At 45.6% G+C, this 18,558-nt stretch overlaps 1 protein-coding gene across 7 annotated transcripts in view; it reads left to right on the top strand.

The window, feature by feature from the left end:
• cadps2 (Ca++-dependent secretion activator 2) overlaps positions 1-18,558 on the top strand; it is a 371,627-nt gene that overhangs the window by 335,396 nt on the left and 17,673 nt on the right. For all 7 annotated transcript variants that reach the window (XM_055650231.1, XM_055650236.1, XM_055650233.1 and 4 more), the window contains one exon: positions 3,770-3,877. In XM_055650231.1, the coding sequence (XP_055506206.1) occupies positions 3,770-3,877 (108 nt within the window). The remainder of the gene's footprint in view (positions 1-3,769; positions 3,878-18,558) is intronic.

The following is an 18,558-nucleotide window of genomic DNA, read 5'->3' as shown; positions in this document are numbered from 1 at the left end:
CACAAAATGTCTTGAAACTAAACATTTTCATAAAGCAGACAAAAATGCTGGATAAATTCAGCGGGTGAGCAGGTGAAGGGCTCACTCCATAGATGCTGCCTTACCCGATCAGTTTCTGCAGCATTTTTGTCTCCCTTTGATTTTTCCAGTATCTGCAGTTCTTTCTTCAACATTTTCATAAAGCAACTCACCTTATATATTGTGTAGGATGGAACTGCAGATGCTGGTCTACACTGAAGATAGACATAAAATGTTGGAGTAACTAAGCGGGTCAAGAGGCATCTCTGGAGAAAAGGAATGGGTGACATTTCGGATCAAAATCCTTCGTCAGACTATTATTATATTATCTCAGAGATCTTTAACATGTTGATGTCTTATACAAAAAGATCTGCTCTAAACCTTCAAGTCTCCCTGTATGATTTTAGTTTAGAGATACAGCATGGAAACAGGTCCTTCAGCCCACCAATGTCCACGCCGACCATGGATCACTAGTCCTATACTATCCCACTTTCGCATCCACTCCCTACATACCAGTGGCAATTCAAAGAGGCCAATTAACCTCCAAAGCCGCACGTCTTTAGGATGTGGGCGAGAGGTGGGGCACCCAGAGGAAACCCATATTGTTACATGGCAAGCATGCAAACTCCCCATAGAGAGGACCCGAGGTCAGGATCGAACCATGGTCTCTGGCACTGTGAGGCAGCGGTTCTACCAGCTGCGCCACTGTGCCACCCTCAACATTGAAACCCCTCGTTATCTTTTAAGAGCCCACGCATCACGTTGATTCCATTTGGTAGAAACATTTATACTGATTATTCACAAGGACACAATAAGTCATGAAAAATAGGTGATAGATTTGAGATCAAAGTTCAAGTTGTTTGCAATTTTTTTTTGTTAAATGCTAACTCAGCATAAGGAAGAATTGGTGTTTCCTCGTCATCGCCCCTCTAATACAATAATGACCAGCGCAGTCTGATGAATCAAGCCATCAAGTTTAATGGTGTTAATAATGAAAAAGAGTTGTTTGCTTCTTATCTCGGTGCTCAGCACCTCCTGACAAACCAGAGAACATGACAGTTGCACAAGATGTGCGCTAACAAGGAATATATATCTCTTCCTTGTTCATTATAAATAATTACCCTTTGCAAGTTGCGATATAGAAGAAATTGTTTTAAAGAACTGCAATTCTAATTGGTAAATGTCACCAGCTGCTGCGATAAAGCTATCCAGGTTGTGTGCGTTCGTGCAATTATGAGTTACTGTCTCAAGACTGCAGACTGCATGTGAAAATCTATTCTCAAGGTGTGAAACTCCCATATGTCTCCTAGGCTGCGACAGGTAGATGAGCAGTGAGGAGAGGAAAATAGCTGCGGCAACAAAATAGATTCTGTTGGCTTTTATTAAAACAGAAGAGCACAGCTGTCATTTGCTTCGGGGAAGAGATTGAATGAATGTAGGACAAGAAACGGCACGGTGGCGCAGCGGCAGAGTTGCTGCCTTATGCCCCTGTCCCACTTAGGAAACCTGAACGGAAACCTCTGGAGACTTTGCGCCCCACCCAAGGTTTCCGTGCGGTTCCCGGAGGTTTTTGTCAGTCTCCCTACCTGCAACCTCCGGAAACCGCACGGAAACATTGGTTGGGGCGCAAAGTCTCCAGAGGTTTCCGTTCAGGTTTCCTAAGTGGGACAGGGACATAACAACGCTTGCAGCGCCGGAGGCCCGGGTTCGATACCAACTGCGGGTGCTGTCTCTACCCTCTCCCCGTGACCCCGTGGGTTTTCTACGAGATCTTCGGTTTCCTCCCACACCCCAAAGACCCTCTGGTTTGTAGGTTAATTGACCTGGTATAAGTGTAAATTGGCCCTAGTGTGTGTAGGATAGTGTTAATGTGCAGGGATCGCTAGTCGGTGAAGACTCGGTGGGCCGAAGAACCTGTTTCCGCGCTGTATCACAAAACTAAACTAAACTAAACCTTTTTTTTTCCATTGCCGGTGATCTATTTTGGTTTTTCTTTTGGAAACCCAACTTGGGATTTCACTTCCTCTCAAATATAGGTTGCTCAACTAGTTTCTTTATATTCTGAACCTGTCCTCTCAAAGTTGGCAGCACGGCAAGAGGCTCAGTTGGTACCAAAGATCTTCCACAAATGAATGTGCCAATGGATATTTTTTAAGGCGGAGATTGACAGATTCTTGATTAGTACGGGTGTCAGGGGTTATGGGGAGAAGACAGGAGAATGGGATTGAGAGGGGAAGATGGATCAGCCATGATTGAATGGCGCAGTAGACTTGATGGGCCGAACGGCCTAATTCTGCTCCTAGAACTTAGGAACATGAGGTAATCATCATGCCCATTTTAATATTGCAATGTGGAATTCTGTTGCCCTTACCTAATACTCCAACTTATAAGCAACCATTCCTCACAATTCTCCTCTTTAGTCTTACTCTGAGATCCACATTCAATATCTTCCACCTGGAATGATTTACGGCCTTAGAGATTTTTTAATTGACCTTCAATAGTAGCTGACAACCCAATGGTGTGAACATTGAATTCTGCAGTGCTAGGCATCGATCCCAAAACCCTCCCCTCCTCCTTCTCCCCCTCCAACCATTTCCCTGTGCCCCATTTGGATGAGCACCCTCACGCCTATCTATATTCCTTCCTCTGGCTTTTCAACTCGCACCTCATCTGCCCTTATCTCACACCATTTGTCTGTTCATCTCCGGCCTTTGTCCCATCCATCTATCTATCACCTGAACCCCTACCCTGCTCAGCCGTATCCACCCATCACTCACGAGGCTCTGTCGTGCCCCCCCCCCCCTCTCTCTTCTGGCTTTCTCCCCTCCACACCCACAACCACGAACAGTGTGAAGATAGATCCAAAGCCAAAAGGCCCCCCCCCCACTTGTTATCCAGATACTGCCTGACCCACTGAATTGTTCCAACAGTTGGTGCCTTATTTTCATGTACGTTCATGGGAGCAGAAATAGGCCATTCAGCCCATCAGATCTACTCTGCCATTCAATCATTCAATGCCAATAAATTGGATAGGCATATGGATGAGAAGGGAATGGAGGGTTATGGTATGAGTGCAGGCAGGTGGGACTAAGGGAAAAAAGTTGTTTGGCACGGACTTGTAGGGCCGAGATGGCCTGTTTCCGTGCTGTAATTGTTATATGGTTATATGGTTAATCATGTCTGATCCATCTCCCCCTCTCAACCCCATTTCCTGCCTTCTCCCCATAACCCCCGACACCTTTACTAATCAAGCATGCAGCTTCATTTTAGAATCTCTTCTTTGTGTCTGTCAGGAAAATGGTGACATGGGATTAACTGTGTTGTCCTTGTTTTAGATTAGTTTTAGTTTTTGAGATACAGCACGTAAGCATGCCCACCGGATCTGTGCCGACCAGCGATCCCCGCACACTAACACTATCCTACCTATCCGAGGGACAATTTTTTAACATTTATACGGAAGCCAATTAGCCTACAGACCTGTACATACGTCTTTGGAGCGTGGGGGGGGAAACCGAAGCTTCCCGTAGGAAACCCACGCAGGTCACGGGGAGCACGTACAAGCTCCGTACAGACAACATCCATAGTCAGGATCGAACCCGGGTCTCTGGCGCTATAAGGCAGCAACTTCACCACTGCGCCACCGTGCCGGGCGATGTGCATGAGATGGAAATGTGAAAACCAAGGATAGACATAACGAGGTCATTTACATTGAAGCAACTTTCGTTTTACTTTTCTATCTATTTCTCTACAGCAACCTGGAATGGATCTTGCAGATACCTACATCACATTTGTCCGGCAAAACCAGGACATACTTCGTGACAAAGTCAATGAGGAAATGTATATAGAACATCTCTTTGATGTAAGTATCTTCCCTTGCAAGGCATGCTGAGAAGGAAAATGAGGACTATTTTCTTACAAGAAATCCGCAAGAAATTGCAGTAAATTATGGATGCAGCCCAGACCATCGCACAAACCAAATTCTCCCTTCCACTGTCTCCATCTACACCTCACGCTGCCTCGGCAAGGCCAGCAACATCATCAAGGACCAGTCGGACCCTGGACACTCCCTCTTCTCCCCTCTCCCATCAGGCAAAAGGTATAGAAGTGTGAAAACAAACACCTCCAGATTCAGGGACAGTTTCTTCCCAGCTGTTATCAGGCAACTGATTCATCCTACCACAACCAGAGAGCAGTGCTGAGCTACTATCTACCTCTTTGGTGACCCTTGGACTCTCCTTGATCCGACTTTGCTGGCTTTACCTTGCACTAAACGTTATTCCCTTAGCATGTATCCATACACTCGATTGTAATCATGCATTGTCTTTCCGCTGACTGGATAGCACGCAACAAAAGCTTTTCACTGTACCTCGGTACACGTGACAATAAACTAAACTGTAAACTGTTGCATTTTGGTTTGGTTCATCATTGTCACACGTACCGAGATGCAATGAATTTGGATACCACGATGGCCTGCATGGTGTTAAATGTTCACAGAAGGAACTGCAGATCGACAATGGTTGGCTGGTCGGCAGAAGGCAAAGAGAGGCAATAATGTTTTTTTTTCTATTTGGCTGCCAGTGACTAGCAGAGTTCCACAGGGGTCGGTGCTGGGGCCGCTACTCTTCACGTTGTATATTAATGATTTGGACGATGGGATTGAAGGCTTGTGGCCACGTTTGCGGATGATACGAAAATAGATGGAAGGGCCGGTAGTGTAGAGAAATCGGGGACTCTGCAGAAGGACTTGGACAGGTTGGGAGAGTGGGCCAAAAAGTGGCAGATGGAATATAGTGCAGCAAAGTGTGGAGTCGTGCATTTTGGTAGTAGGAATAAAGGCGTAGTCTATTTTCCAAATGGGGAATGAATCCAGAAATCGGAGGTGCATAGAGGGAGTACAGAGAAGGTTCACCAGACTGATTCCTGGGATGTCAGGACTTTCATATGAAGAAAGACTGGATAGACTCGGCTTGTACTCGCTAGAATTTAGAAGATTGAGGGGGGTCTTATAGAAACTTACAAAATTCTTAAGAGGTTGGACAGGCTAGATGCAGGAAGATTGTTCCCGATGTTGGGGAAGTCCAGAACAAGGGGTCACAGTTTAAGGATTAGGGGAAAATCTTTTAGGACCGAGATGAGAAAAAAAAAATTTCACACAGAGAGTGGTGAATCTGTGGAATTCTCTGCCACAGAAGGTAGTTGAGGCCAGTTCATTGGCTATATTTAAAAGGGAGTTAGATGTGGCCCTTGTGGCTGAAGGGATCAGGGGGTATGGAGAGAAGGCAGGCACAGGATACTGAGTTGGATGACCAGCCATGATCATATTGAATGGCGGTGCAGGCTCGAAGGGCCGAATGGCCTACTCCTGCACCTATATTTTCTGTTTCTATGTTTCTATGCAAAGGGACTCTTATGAGTGCTGGTGCAGGATTCCCAAAAAGTTAATCTGCAAGTCAAATCGGTAGTTAAGAAAGCAATCTCAATGCTGGCACTTAGTTCAAGAGGATGTGTATACAAAAGCAGGGATGTAATGCTGAGGCTCTATAAGGTGCTGGTCAGGCCGCATTAGGAATAAATGAGCACATTTGGGCCCCATATCTGAGGAAGGATGTGCTGGCTCTGGAGCGGGTCCAAAGGATGTTTACAATAATGATTCCAGGAATGAGTGGGTTTGCATATGATGAGCGTTTTACAGCACTGGGCCTCTACTTGCTGGAGTTTAGAAGTTTGAGGGGGGATCTCATTGAAATTTATAGAATGATGAACGGCATAGATAGAGTGGATGTGGAGAGGATGTTTCCACTGGTAGGAGAATCCAGGACCAGAGGTCATAGCCTCAGAATTAAAGGGCGCTCTTTTAGAAAGGAGGTGAGGAGGAACTTCTTTAGTCAGAGGCTAGTTAATCTGTGGAACTCATTGCCACAGAGGGCTGTGGAGGCCATGCCAGTGGACAGTGGCCGACTGGGTCTAAGAATATTGATTGCCAGGAGACAAAGGGGGCCCACTTGATATAGAGGGCCCACTTCATCAGGGGCCCATGCTATCGGGCAAGCTGACACCCTGGCCAGTCCACCACTGCCAGTGGATATTTTTAAGGCAAAGATAGGCAAATTCTTGATTAGAACGGGTGTCAAGGGTTATGGGAAGAAGGCAGGAAAATGGGTTTAGGAGGCAGAGATCAGCCATGACTGAATGGCGGAGTAGACTCGATGGCTGAAAGGCCTAATTCCACTCGTCCAACTAGTGAACTTGGAAATGATGTACTGAGGTACAGTGACATTTATTTTTGTTGAAAGTTCAGTACAACGTTTTGGGTCGAGTCCCTTCTTCAGCCAATCTATTTGCTTCGTAACCTTTCAATTCCTGAGAATATAACACACATGAATACAACTCAAATTCTCTGCATAACTTAATCCTTGGACCCAAAATATATTACTGGTTAATCTACATTTCACTATCCCTAACATTAACTGCTCTCAGTACTACAGGTGTGTCTAACTAAGGCTTTGGATGGCTTCCGTATCCCAATACTTTAATTTTCTAAATATAAAAGCTTGCATTGCATTTTCTGACATTGCCTTTTTCAATGTCCTGGATGTCTTAACAATCTCTGTGCACAAAGATCTGATTCTCTCGAACCTCCACAGCTTCCTGCTTTTCAACTTTCAAAAAGTACTTTATTATAAATGTCCTTCAATGTTAAGGGGGGCACGGTGGCGCAACGGTAGAGTTGCTGCCATGCAGCGCCAGAGACCCAGGCTTGATCCTGACTACGGGCGCTGTCTGTACAGAGTTTGTACCTGCTCCCCGTGACCTGCGTGGGTTTTATCCGGGCCCTCCGGTTTCCTCCCACGCTCCAAAGACGTACAGGTTTGTCGGTTAATTGGCTTTGGTTAAGACTGAAAATTGTTTGTAGTGTGTGGAGAACAGTGCTAGTATGCGGGGACCGCTGGTCGCCACGGACTTGGTGGGCCGAAGGGCCTGATTCCGTAACTTTAAACTAAACTAATCTTTGAATTTTGTAGTGGCTGACTACACATTTGCCCCTCGATAGGCATTTTCCATAGCTTATCGAATTGCATACACGATTAATATAATTAATGTGATTAATATATTTGTAATTCAATGCTCCCATATATATATATATATATGTGTGATTTTCTGACCAGTTGCTTAGCTACAATAAGCCCCCCATACCTGTGGGACAAAACCTAAGTATCTCCACATTGTCTTGACTCTGTGACTTCTGCCTCTTTGTTGATTATCTGACCAGGGCAATAATTTCCTTTCTATTCCTTGCGTTTTAACATCACCCAGCTACCTCTTCTGAGACACTTTCTCGGGTATTTTCCTCAAAGTCCACATAAGAGCAAGTCCATTGATATTTCCATTCTAGTCAACTTTGCAAAATATTCATTCAAATTCATCAAAGGGACCCTACACTTTTAAAATCCTTGCTGGCTCTATCCGATCAGCAAAATATTGTTCAAGGTCTTTCTATCCTTAATTATAGGTTCCAGTAATTTCCCGGCAACAGATGTTAGGCTAACTGGTCTATAATTTACTCATTTCCCTCTCTCGCCTTGCGTAAATGGCGGACTGACGTGTATAATTTCCAATGTTAAGGATCAATTCCGAATTGAGAGAACTTTGGAAAATTATACTTTTGCAATGTTTCACCTACTTCCTTTAAAAACCCTGGCATGGAAATATCTGGCCTCAGTATTTGTTTAGTTTAGTTTAGAGATACAGCGCGGAAACAGGCGCTTCGGCTCACCGAGTCAGCGCCGGCCAGCGATCCCTGCACACCAACGCTATCCAACACACACTAGGGAGAATTTACAGTTATGGGGCTGTCCCACAGTGGCGACCTAATTGGCGAGTTTTTAAGTGTTTAGGAGAGTTTGAAAAAGTGTCATGTTGAAGACCTCCTTCGACTATATTGAAGACTAGCTTTGACTAGCTTCGGGAAAATTGGACACCGAATAGAGGAGAGTGGAGACGACCTCCTTCGATCTCCTTCGACCTCCCTTCGACTATGTTGAAGACTATCTACGACTACATTCGACTACCCTCGATTACCTATGACTAACATGCCGACTTACTACGGCCTACTTCGACTAAACCTTCGAGTAAAAAAAAAAAGATTTTTTTCCATGGCGACCTTTTTTTACTCGCGGCATTTCTCAGTATATTGAAAAATACGCCGCGACTTAGCTGAGGCCTCGAGTACGCGGGGACTACTCTCGAGCATGAAGGAGAGTTACAAAGACCTCCTCGGACCTCGTGTCTGCGAGTATGAGTCGAGGGCAATATCTTCTAAACTCGCCAATTAGATCGCCGCAGTGGGACAGCCCCTTTATACCAAGCCAATTAGCCTTCAAACTTGTACGTCTTTGGAGTGTGAGAGGAAACCGGAGCATCCGGAGAAAAGCCATATAGGTTACAGGGAGAACGTACAAACTCCGCACAGATAGCACCCGTAGTCAGGATCGAACTCAGGTCTATGATGGGTAAGGCCGCAACTCTACTACTGCGCCACTGCGCTGCCATGCCAACGCTCTTTAGTGCCGATATTTTCTTCAATAATGCCTTTCTGTTTACATTCAATTTTGCAAACTTAATCTCTGTGTCAGAATTTGTTTGATAGCACATAGAACAGAACAGCACAGGTACAGGCCCCTTGGTCTACAACATCCAACCCGAACATGACGCCAAGTTAAAATAATCTCTTCTGCCTGCACCTAGTCCATAGCCCCCCAATGATTCCTGTGTATAAGCCTCATCAATGTCATTGTTGTATCTGCCTCTACCACCACCCCTGGCACCCACTACATTGTTAAAACAAACTTGCCCTACACATCTCCATTTAATTTTGCCCCACTCATCTTAAACCTGTGCCCTCTAGTCTTTGACATGTTCACTCTGGGAAATGGGTTTTGACAGACCACCCTATCTATGCCTCTCGTAATTTTATATACTTCTCCCAGTTCTCCCCTCAACCTCTAACATTGCAGAGAAAACGTTACAAGTTTGTCTGGCCTTTCCTTATAGCTAATACCCTCTTATCCAGGTAACACACTGGTAACCTTTTCCAAAGCCTCCACAGCCTGCCTGTAAAGGGGTAATTGGGAATGGGAGGGGGAGTTGGAAGTGCTGAGCCACCGGGAGATCAGGTAGGTTAAGACGGGCTGAGCGGAGGTGTTCAGCGAAACGATCGGCGAGCCTGCGCTTGGTCTCGCCGTTACAGATGCAACACCCGTCCCTTTACCTCCCCTCTCGACTACATCCCATGGAAGACTATCTCCAATATCTACAATCCTATATTACAGGATACTGAGTTGGATGATCAGCCATGATCATATTGAATGGCGGTGCAGGCTCGAAGGGCCGAATGGCCTACTTCTGCACCTATTTTCTATGTTTCTATGTTTCTATCCAAGGACACAAATAGTCTTTCCAGGTGAGGCAGAGGTTCACTTGCACCTCCTCCAACCTCATCTACTGTATGTGCTGTTCCGGGTGTCAACTACTGTACATCAGCAAGACCAAACACAGGCTAGGTGATCATTTCGCTGAACACATTCGCCCAGTCTGTCTTAACTTACTTGATCTCCCTGTGGCTCAACTCCCCCTTCCATTCCCAATCTGACCTTTCTCCCCAGGGCCTCCTCCATTGTCAGAGTGAGACCCGATGCAATTTGGAGGAACAGCACCTCATATTTCGCTTGGGTAGTTTAAACCCCAGCGATATGAACATTGACTTCTCTAACTTCAGATAGCCCTTGCTTTCCCTCTCTATCCCCTCCCCCTTCCCAGTTCTCCCACTAGTCTTACTGTCCACAATTACATTCTATCTCTGTCCCACCCACTCCCCTGACATCAGTCTGAAGAAAGGTCTCGACCCGAAACGTCACCCATTCCTACTCTCCAGAGATGCTGCCTGTTCCGCTGAGTTACTCCAGCATTTTGTGTTCACCTTCGGTTTAAACCAGCATCTGCAGTTCGTTCCTCCACAGCCCTCTGTACATCATTGCCATTAAAGGCCTTGCCATTAACTTTACATTTACATCCACCTTACTTTTGACCTCCCAAAGTGCAACACCTCACATTTGCTCAGATCAAACTCAACTTCCTTGGGATAACCAGACGGTATCCTCTTCCTCTGTAGTAATTTTTCAACGAGTTGGCTGTTTCCGTATCGTTGCTTATGCTGTTGTTACTACCCGCTTTTAACATTGCTGATCCATCCTCCTTATGTTTGACGATTTTTTTGTGTTGGGTTTGTCATTGCTCGCAAGTTTCTTATCACATTCCCCTTTTTTTAGCTCTTACTGTCTGTGTTTACTGTTTTTTCTACTGTTTTCTGTGTCTCTCACGGTTGACAAATTCTCAGCTACCTTTTGTATCCTTTTCATTTTAATTGTATGTTGTCTCTTCCTTCCACAGTCATGCATGACTCATCTTTTCTGACAGGTCCATCACACCCTCCTGAGGGGAATAAACCGGTTCGGTAACAATCCCATTCATTTTGAGCACCTTTGTTGTTTTACCCGTTAATACGTTTGCTGTTAATCCCGTCTATATCTCTCGTTTCCCTTTCCCCCTGGCTCTCAATCTGAAGAAGGGTCTCAACCCGAAACGTCACCCATTCCTTTACAATACAATACAATACAATGTATTTGTCATTTGAACCCCTTGAGGTTCAAACGAAATGTTGTTTCTGCAGTCATACACACAAAAAAGACCCAAGACACAACACAATTTACACAAACACCCATCACAGCGCATCTCCTCCTCGCTGTGATGGAAGGCAAAGACTTATCCCTCCCCTGCACTCCCCATTCCCCTCCCGGTGTCAGAGTCAAAGTCAAAGTCAAAGCCCCCGGCGGGCGATGGTAATTGTCCCGCGGCCATTAACGCCGCGCCGGGTGATGCAAGGCCACGCTCCGGGTCTTGTTGTTGGAGCCCCCGGTGGGCGCTAGCAAAGTCCCGCAGCCATTCCAAGCCGCGCGGGGCGGTGATGTATGGCCCCACTCCAGGTACTCTTCAACCCCGCAACTCGGGCTCCAGAGATGCTGCCTGTCCCGCTGAGTTACTCCAGCATTTTGTGTCTATCTTCGGTGTAAACTCGCATCTGCAGTTCCTTCCTACACAATTTGTGATCACATCTAGTTTTTTTCACTGATTGGATAGCGTGCAACAAAAATCATTTCACTGTACTTCGGTAAACATGACCATAATAAGCTAAACTAAACTAAACTATGCAATGTAAAAGAGAGGAAGGCGTGTCAGTAATAGTTACATAGTGTACCTGGATAATTTGTAGGTATTCAGGCTGTAAGATGTGAGAAGTGAGAAGGAGGTTTGCAACAGTGCCATGTCATGATGAAGTGTGGTTGAGATTATAGACAATAGACAATAGGTGCAGGAGTAGGCCATTCAGCCCTTCGAGCCAGCACCGCCATTCAATGTGATCATGGCTGCTCATCCCCAATTGGTACCCCTTCCCTGCCTTCTCCCCATATCCCCTGACTCCGCTATCTTTAAGAGCCCTATCTAGCTCTCTCTTGAAAGTATCCAGAGAACTGGCCTCCACCGCCCTCTGAGGCAGAGAATTCCACAGATTGTTAGAAATGGGTTCTGACCAAATATACAGTGCAATATAGGAACAGGGCCTTCAGCCCACTAAAGGCCACAAAGTGCTGGCAGCAACTCCGGAGAACATGGAGAGGTGATGTTTCTGGTCAAGATTCATCTTCAGACCCAACAGGTGGGGGCAGAACAAAGTTGGATGAATACAAGTGAGGGTGAGGGTGAGGGGAGTTATAGGTAGGCGGGTGGACAAAGGATAGGGTGTGAGGTAAGGGTACAAGAGGTGTGAATTGTGAGGCCAGGAGAATGAATATAGGTGGAACGGGTTGGTGTAGGGAAGAAATGGGTGCAAATCCAGGTGAGCCACAGGGGAAGAGAGGGGTGAAGAGAAAGGTGTGACTGGCCCTTTTCTAAGCAGCTGGCGAGTGAAGATATTCTAAACAGCCAGGAAGTCCTTTCAACATGCTGCGCATGGCAAATTAACTACTGTCTTCTGGTTTCGGCCCCAAAACCCATCATTTTGAAAAGACAATTTGATTGGAAAGCGTTGCTTTTTATAAGATTACAACACAGATTAAATCATTTAGCATGTTTTGAAATAATTGCTTCGAGCGTAACATTAGACAAATAGCAGCATTTGTACGGCTGTGGATTAATAGCTATTTTCTGTCAAGAAGCCTCTTATCTTTTTTTATTATGGCAATTTATTTAAATATGTGCGCCATGGCAAATATTTTGATAACAGCGGTTCACAGCCATTACCTCAGCCTGTGCGTGCAAGGGGGGTTTGAACGAAATCAGTCTTGTTGACACTTGGAATACGGGCGACCAAAGTGAAACTTATCTCCCCGTGCCAACTTTTATTTTGTTAAACGACAGTACGAGGCAGTTGTAACGGAAATATTGTCAGCTGCTTCAAGCAGACTCGTCGTTAATATGTGCGAAGACAATGATTTTTTTTCTCTCTCTCTGGAAGTGGCGTGGCCCTGCAGGGTAGAATAATTAGCGGGCATCCAGCTGGCACTTCAGAAGACACCAACCTCACATTAGCAGCTCCAACTCGCGTTTGGTATTTCTACTGGATCTTGCAGGCATATGCTTCATCTCTCCAGCATTTTTTATTTTTGTCCGTGCGGCAATTTGTTAAGTGCCAAATTCTCAAGAGGCAGACGGGATAAACACATCGAGAAAACCAGAATAGATTTGGCATTTCCTAATTGTAACTGTCAAAAACCGCTAAGCACATAACTTCCGCGAAAAGTTGTTTTATCCACTTAACAGTGTTATCTGTTTAGGAGCTTAATCGCACCTTGTTTTGTTAGACAGCGTCTTTGTCGGAGAGAGAGAGAGAGAGAGGAAAAAAATGAGCTTGTTTATGCGGGGAATGGCACGCAGTTGTGGCCGCCCCGTCACGGGAAAGATCAGGAGGCTTTGGAGAGGGTGCAGAGGAGTTTTACCGGAATGACGCCGGGATTAGAGGGTTTCAGTTGCAAGGGGAGCTTGGACCAACTTGGATTGATTTTCTCTGGAACGTCGGCGGTGGAAGGGTGACTTGAAGGAAGTATGTAAAATGATGGGTGGCCAAGATGGGGTACTAGGCAGTCAGATTATTTTTCCCCAGGATGGAAACGTCCAACACTAGAGGGCATAACTATAAGGTGAGAGATTCAGGTAGAAGGTACAGGAGCCTGAAGACTGCAACGTCCAGGTTCAGAAACAGCTTCTTCCCCACAGCCATCAGGCTATTGAACTCAACTCAAACAAAACTGTGAACATTAATAGCCCGTTATCAGTTTATTTGCACTTTATCTGTTTTATTTATTCATGTGTGTATATATTTATACAATGGTATATGGACACACTGTCTGTTCTGTATTCATGCCTTCTATATTCTGTTGTGCTGAAGCAAAGCAAGAATTTCATTGTCCTATCTGGGACACATGACAATAAACTCTCTTGAATCTTGAGTTTAATGGAGATGTGCAGGACACGTTGTTGACACAGAGAGTGTTGGGGGCCTGGAACGTATTGCCAGGGCGGTTGTAGTAGAGTCTGATATGATAGTGGGTTTTAAGAGGCTTTTGGACAAGCACATGGAAGTGCAGAGGATAGTGGGATATGGATCATGTACAGGCATATGAGATCAGTTTAGAAAGGCATCACGTTTAGGGTAGCGCAGGAGGCCGAGGGGTTTAGCTTAGCTTAGAGATACAGCATGGAAACAGGCCCTTCGGCCCACATGGTCCATGCCGACCAGCGATCACCCCGTATACTTGCACTAACCTACACACTAGGGACGATTTACAATTTACAGAAGCCAATTAACCTGCAAACCTGTAGGTCTTTGGATTGTGAAACCGGAACCCACGTTTTTCAGGGAGAAAGTCCATACTACATACAGGCAACACCCACAGTCAGGATCGAACCCGGGTCTCTGGTGCTGCTAGGCAGCAAGCCTACTGCTGCGCCACCCTGCTGCACTTCCTTTCTCCCACAGTTCGAGGATGGGAGAGTAGCAAACATATGCAGCGCCATCATTAGAACTAAGACTCGGATTCGAGGGAGAAGCCACAGAAGGCTGTGGAGGCCAAGTCAGTGGACATTTTTAAGGCATAGATAGATTCTTACCAGTTGGTCACAGATAATTCTATTTTCTGAGAGTGCTGTTGGGTTGATGTTCGAGTTCACTGCAAGGATTGAGTAGAAAGGCAATTGTAGGGGAGGAGGAGGTGTGCCGGTGGGGTGGGCTGGCAAATAATAAACGCTGTATCATTGGTTTTCCTTTTGCACAGCAACCGGCCATTCGGCCCAACTTACCCATGCTAACCAAAATGTCCCATCTGCTAGTCCCACCTTCCCAAGTTTGGCCCATATTTCCCTAAACTTTTCTTATCCATGTAAATAGGTCACAAGCCATAAGGGGTAGTAGAATCAGGCCATTCGGCCCATGAAGTATACTCCGCCATTAAATCATGGCTGATCTATCTCTCCCTCCTAACCCCATTTTCGTGCCTTCTCCCCATCACATCTGACACCTGTACTAATCAAGTATCTATCTATCTCAGCCTTAAAAAATATCCACTGACTTGGCCTACACAGCCTTCTGTGGCAAAGAATTCGCACAGATTCCACAGACTCTGACTAAAGAAATTTCTCCTCATCTCCTTCCTAAAAGAATGTCCTTTATTTCTGAGAATGGGGTTGAGAGGGAAAGACTGATCATAGAAACATAGAAACATAGAAATTAGGTGCAGGAGTAGGCCATTCGGCCCTTCGAGCCTCCACCGCCATTTAATATGATCATGGCTGATCATCCAACTCAGTATCCTGTACCTGCCTTCTCTCCATACCCCCTGATCCCCTTGGCCACAAGGGCCACATCTAACTCCCTCTTAAATATAGCCAATGAACTGGCCTCAACTACCCTCTGTGGCAGAGAGTTCCAGAGATTCACCACTCTCTGTGTGAAAAAAGTTCTCCTCATCTCGGTTTTAAAGGATTTCCCCCTTATCCTTAAGCTGTGACCCCTTGTCCTGGACTTCCCCAACATCGGGAACAATCTTCCTGCATCGGCCTTGATTGAATGGCGGAGTGGACTTGATCGGCCGAATGGCCTAATCCTGCTCCTAGAACTTATAATATCGTCATATCATGAACCCTTCATGAGCTGTCCAACACAGTTGGCGGCATATTCAGAATGCCCGCCAATCTCCTTCATCCATCCATTCATCTTGCTGGAGTGGGGGCCGATCATGGGGGGTGGGGGGGGGGGGGGTGTTCCAGGGCAGTATTCCCAAGAGGCAGCGTTTCATTTAACAAGTCACTTGATTGTGAGAACTACCTGATGTAGAGGGTCAAGGTGGTGCAGCGGTAGAGTTACTGCCCTACAGCAAAATGCAGCACCGGAGACCCGGGTTCGATCCCGGCTACGGGCACTGTCTGTACGGAGTTTGTACAATCTCCCCGTGACCATTGTGGGTTTTCTCCAAGACAAGATCTTCGGTTTCCTCCCACATTCCAAAGACGTACAGGGTTGTAGATTAATTGGCTTGATAAATGTTAAAAAAAAAAATAATTGTCCAGTATAAAATTGTCCAACTTCCAGTGGACTCTGCGGAAGGTACAGGGTACAAGGTGAAGTCATTGTTCGATGCCAATGACTCAATCCCTCTGTCAGAATCCCGATAAAAATGAAATGCGATGGACAATATCAATCCCAGCTGCAAAGTACAATGAAATCATCGTTAGCGATTTAATGCTAAATTTTCCAAGGCACTTCAGTCCACGGACCCACATTCATTTCCAAGACCAAAGATTCATTTTACAGCCAGCATCCAGACCAGAAATAAATAAAATGAACTGAATGAGATAACATGCGTGTCTTGTTCACACTCATCTTCTTGTGAATTTACCCATTATCAACTCTGTAATTATTAACGCTTCATTAGCCTTGACCAGCGAAAATCCTTTAATCCTCCACACCTGTTCTTTATGAACCCTGTGATCTGTTTTCCTGTCGTTTTATTTTATCTCCTGTGAGCATGTTGTTTTGTACCTTTCAATATATTCACCTCCTCTTTTTGTTAGTCATACTTCCTGTGTTATAAATTTGGACGTCAGATTGCTCCCTGGCCATTTGCTTGGCACAGCGGGCGAGAGAGGCTATCGTCGTATACTTATGGATATATACAAGTATTGGATTTTCCTCCCCAATTCCACCCCAGGAATATCATTCAGAACCTCAGAGAATGGGTGCAAACAGCTGAAGTTTAGTTTTGTGATACACCGTGGAAACAGGCCCTTCGGCCCACGCTGACCACCCACCCTGTACCATCCTTCTATGTTATACCACTTTTGCACCCTAACCATGGGCGGCAAGGTGGTGCAGCGGTTAGAGGAACTGCCTTAGAGTGCCAGAGACCCGGGTTCAATCCTGACTATCGGTGCTTGTCTGCATGTGTCCACCCGTGACATGTGTGGGTTTTCTTCGAGGTCTTCGGTTCCACTCCAAAGATGTAGAGGTTTATCGGTTAATTGACTTGGTATAACATGGAAACTTGTCCCTCGTGTGTGTAGGATAGCGTTAGCGTGCAGGGATCGCTGGTCGGTGCGGACTCGGTGGGCTGAAGAGCCTGTTTCCGCGCTGTACCTTGAAACCAAAACTAAACCAAGGACAGCTTGGAGAAGCGAATTAACCTACAAATTTTAAACAGGCCCTTCGGCCCAACGCTTCCGCACTGGCCAGCGATTACCCCATACACCAGCACTATCCTACACGCTCGGGACAATTTACTAATTAACCAAAGCCATCTATCCTACAAAACCGCATATCTTTGGAATCTGGGAGGAGAGCGGAGCACCCGGAGAAAATCCACACGGTCGCAGGGAGAACGTACAAACTCCGCACAGACAGCACCCGTAGTCAGGAGCAAACCCAGGTCTCTGGTGATGTATGGCGGCAGCTCTATGGCTGTGCTACTGTGCCGTCGTAAAAAAATTTAAACGTTAAGTGGGAGATCAGAGAAAATCTGAAGGGATTACTGGAAACATTGGTCTAAATATTAACTTCTGAAATAATTTTACCTGGAACTAATTTTGTGGTAAAGAGCAAAAATATTTTACAGAAACCCAGCAGTGACAAATGAAGGCAAACCAGCAACAAGTATAATTGTTGAATTGTGCGATAGATGCATAAAGTCTATTACCGATAGTAGGGGATTCAAGATCTAGAGGACACAGTTTTAAGGTGAGATAAGGAGGTGAAATGTCCTAATTATGCTCCTACAACTTATGGAGAAGAATGAACCTAAGAATGAATGACTGATTAGAGCCCAGCTGATTGATCGGTCCTTCTGATCTGCGTGTTATATATCAGCGATAGATTCTGCTTTGTTTAACACTGTGTTCATAAGTTCTAGGAACAGAATTAGGCCGTTCGGCCCATTTAATGGCCTGTCCAACTTGGCGATGTTTTTCGGCGACTGCCGCATCATTGACTGATGTATCAGGTCACTGACAAATCCGTGGTGTGACGGGGCGGGATGACGTACTGACGCGCGGTGTCTTTTCAAGTGTCGCAACATTTTTTTTGTCGTCGCTGGGTTTTGAAATGTTCAAAATCTTTTAACGGCCCTGATATGACGCCGGCAGTCGCCAAAAAAAATCGCCACATGGGAAGGCCCTTAAGTTTACTCTGCTATTCAATCTCAGCTGACCTATCTTTCCCTCTCAACCCTATTTTCCCACCTTCGCCCCATAACCCCTGACAACCTTACTAATCAAGAATCTGGCAACCTCCGCCTTAAAAATATCCATTGACTTGGCCTACCCAGCCGTCTGTGGCAATGATGTTCCACAGATTCACCACTGACTAAAGAAATTCCTCCTCATCTCCTTTTTAGAGGTTTACAACATTTATTACAAGACATGACATTGAGTAACAGTTAACAAAGAAACACAAAGTGCTGGAGTAACACAGCACATCTATCTCTCCGCCACAACCCCATTCTCCTGCCTTCTCCCCGTAACCCCTGCCACCCGTACTAATCAAGAACCTCCGCCTTAAAATATCCATTGACACATTCAATTGTAGAAGATCTTTGGTGCCAACTGAGCCTCTCACCCTGCTGCCAACTGTGCGAGACCATTCGCGATGATATCCCTTTGATTCGGATGCCACGCCTGTAATGTAAACGTGCACCCCTCAGCTCAAGATGGTCTCATGAAAAAGTATGAGGCTTATTCAACTGGATGATGTGCATACTGCGGAGGCAGGAGTGTTTGTTTGGCTTGATAATGATCTTATAATTAGACAAGTGTCACATGCTGAAAGCAGAAGGATTGCTGCACTGATAAATAAAACAGCGGGGATTATTTAATTGTACTCTTCAGTGTTCTCAGTGTAGTTAGCTGGTCCTCTGCTTGTGTGTGGTGCTGTTGTTGCCGAAT

This window comes from Leucoraja erinacea, chromosome 19 (assembly GCF_028641065.1).
Source record: "Leucoraja erinacea ecotype New England chromosome 19, Leri_hhj_1, whole genome shotgun sequence".
Classification (NCBI taxonomy): Eukaryota; Metazoa; Chordata; class Chondrichthyes; order Rajiformes; family Rajidae; genus Leucoraja; species Leucoraja erinaceus.
The sequence above is the reverse complement of the archived record's forward strand: the minus strand, read 5'-3'. Positions and strand labels throughout refer to the sequence as shown.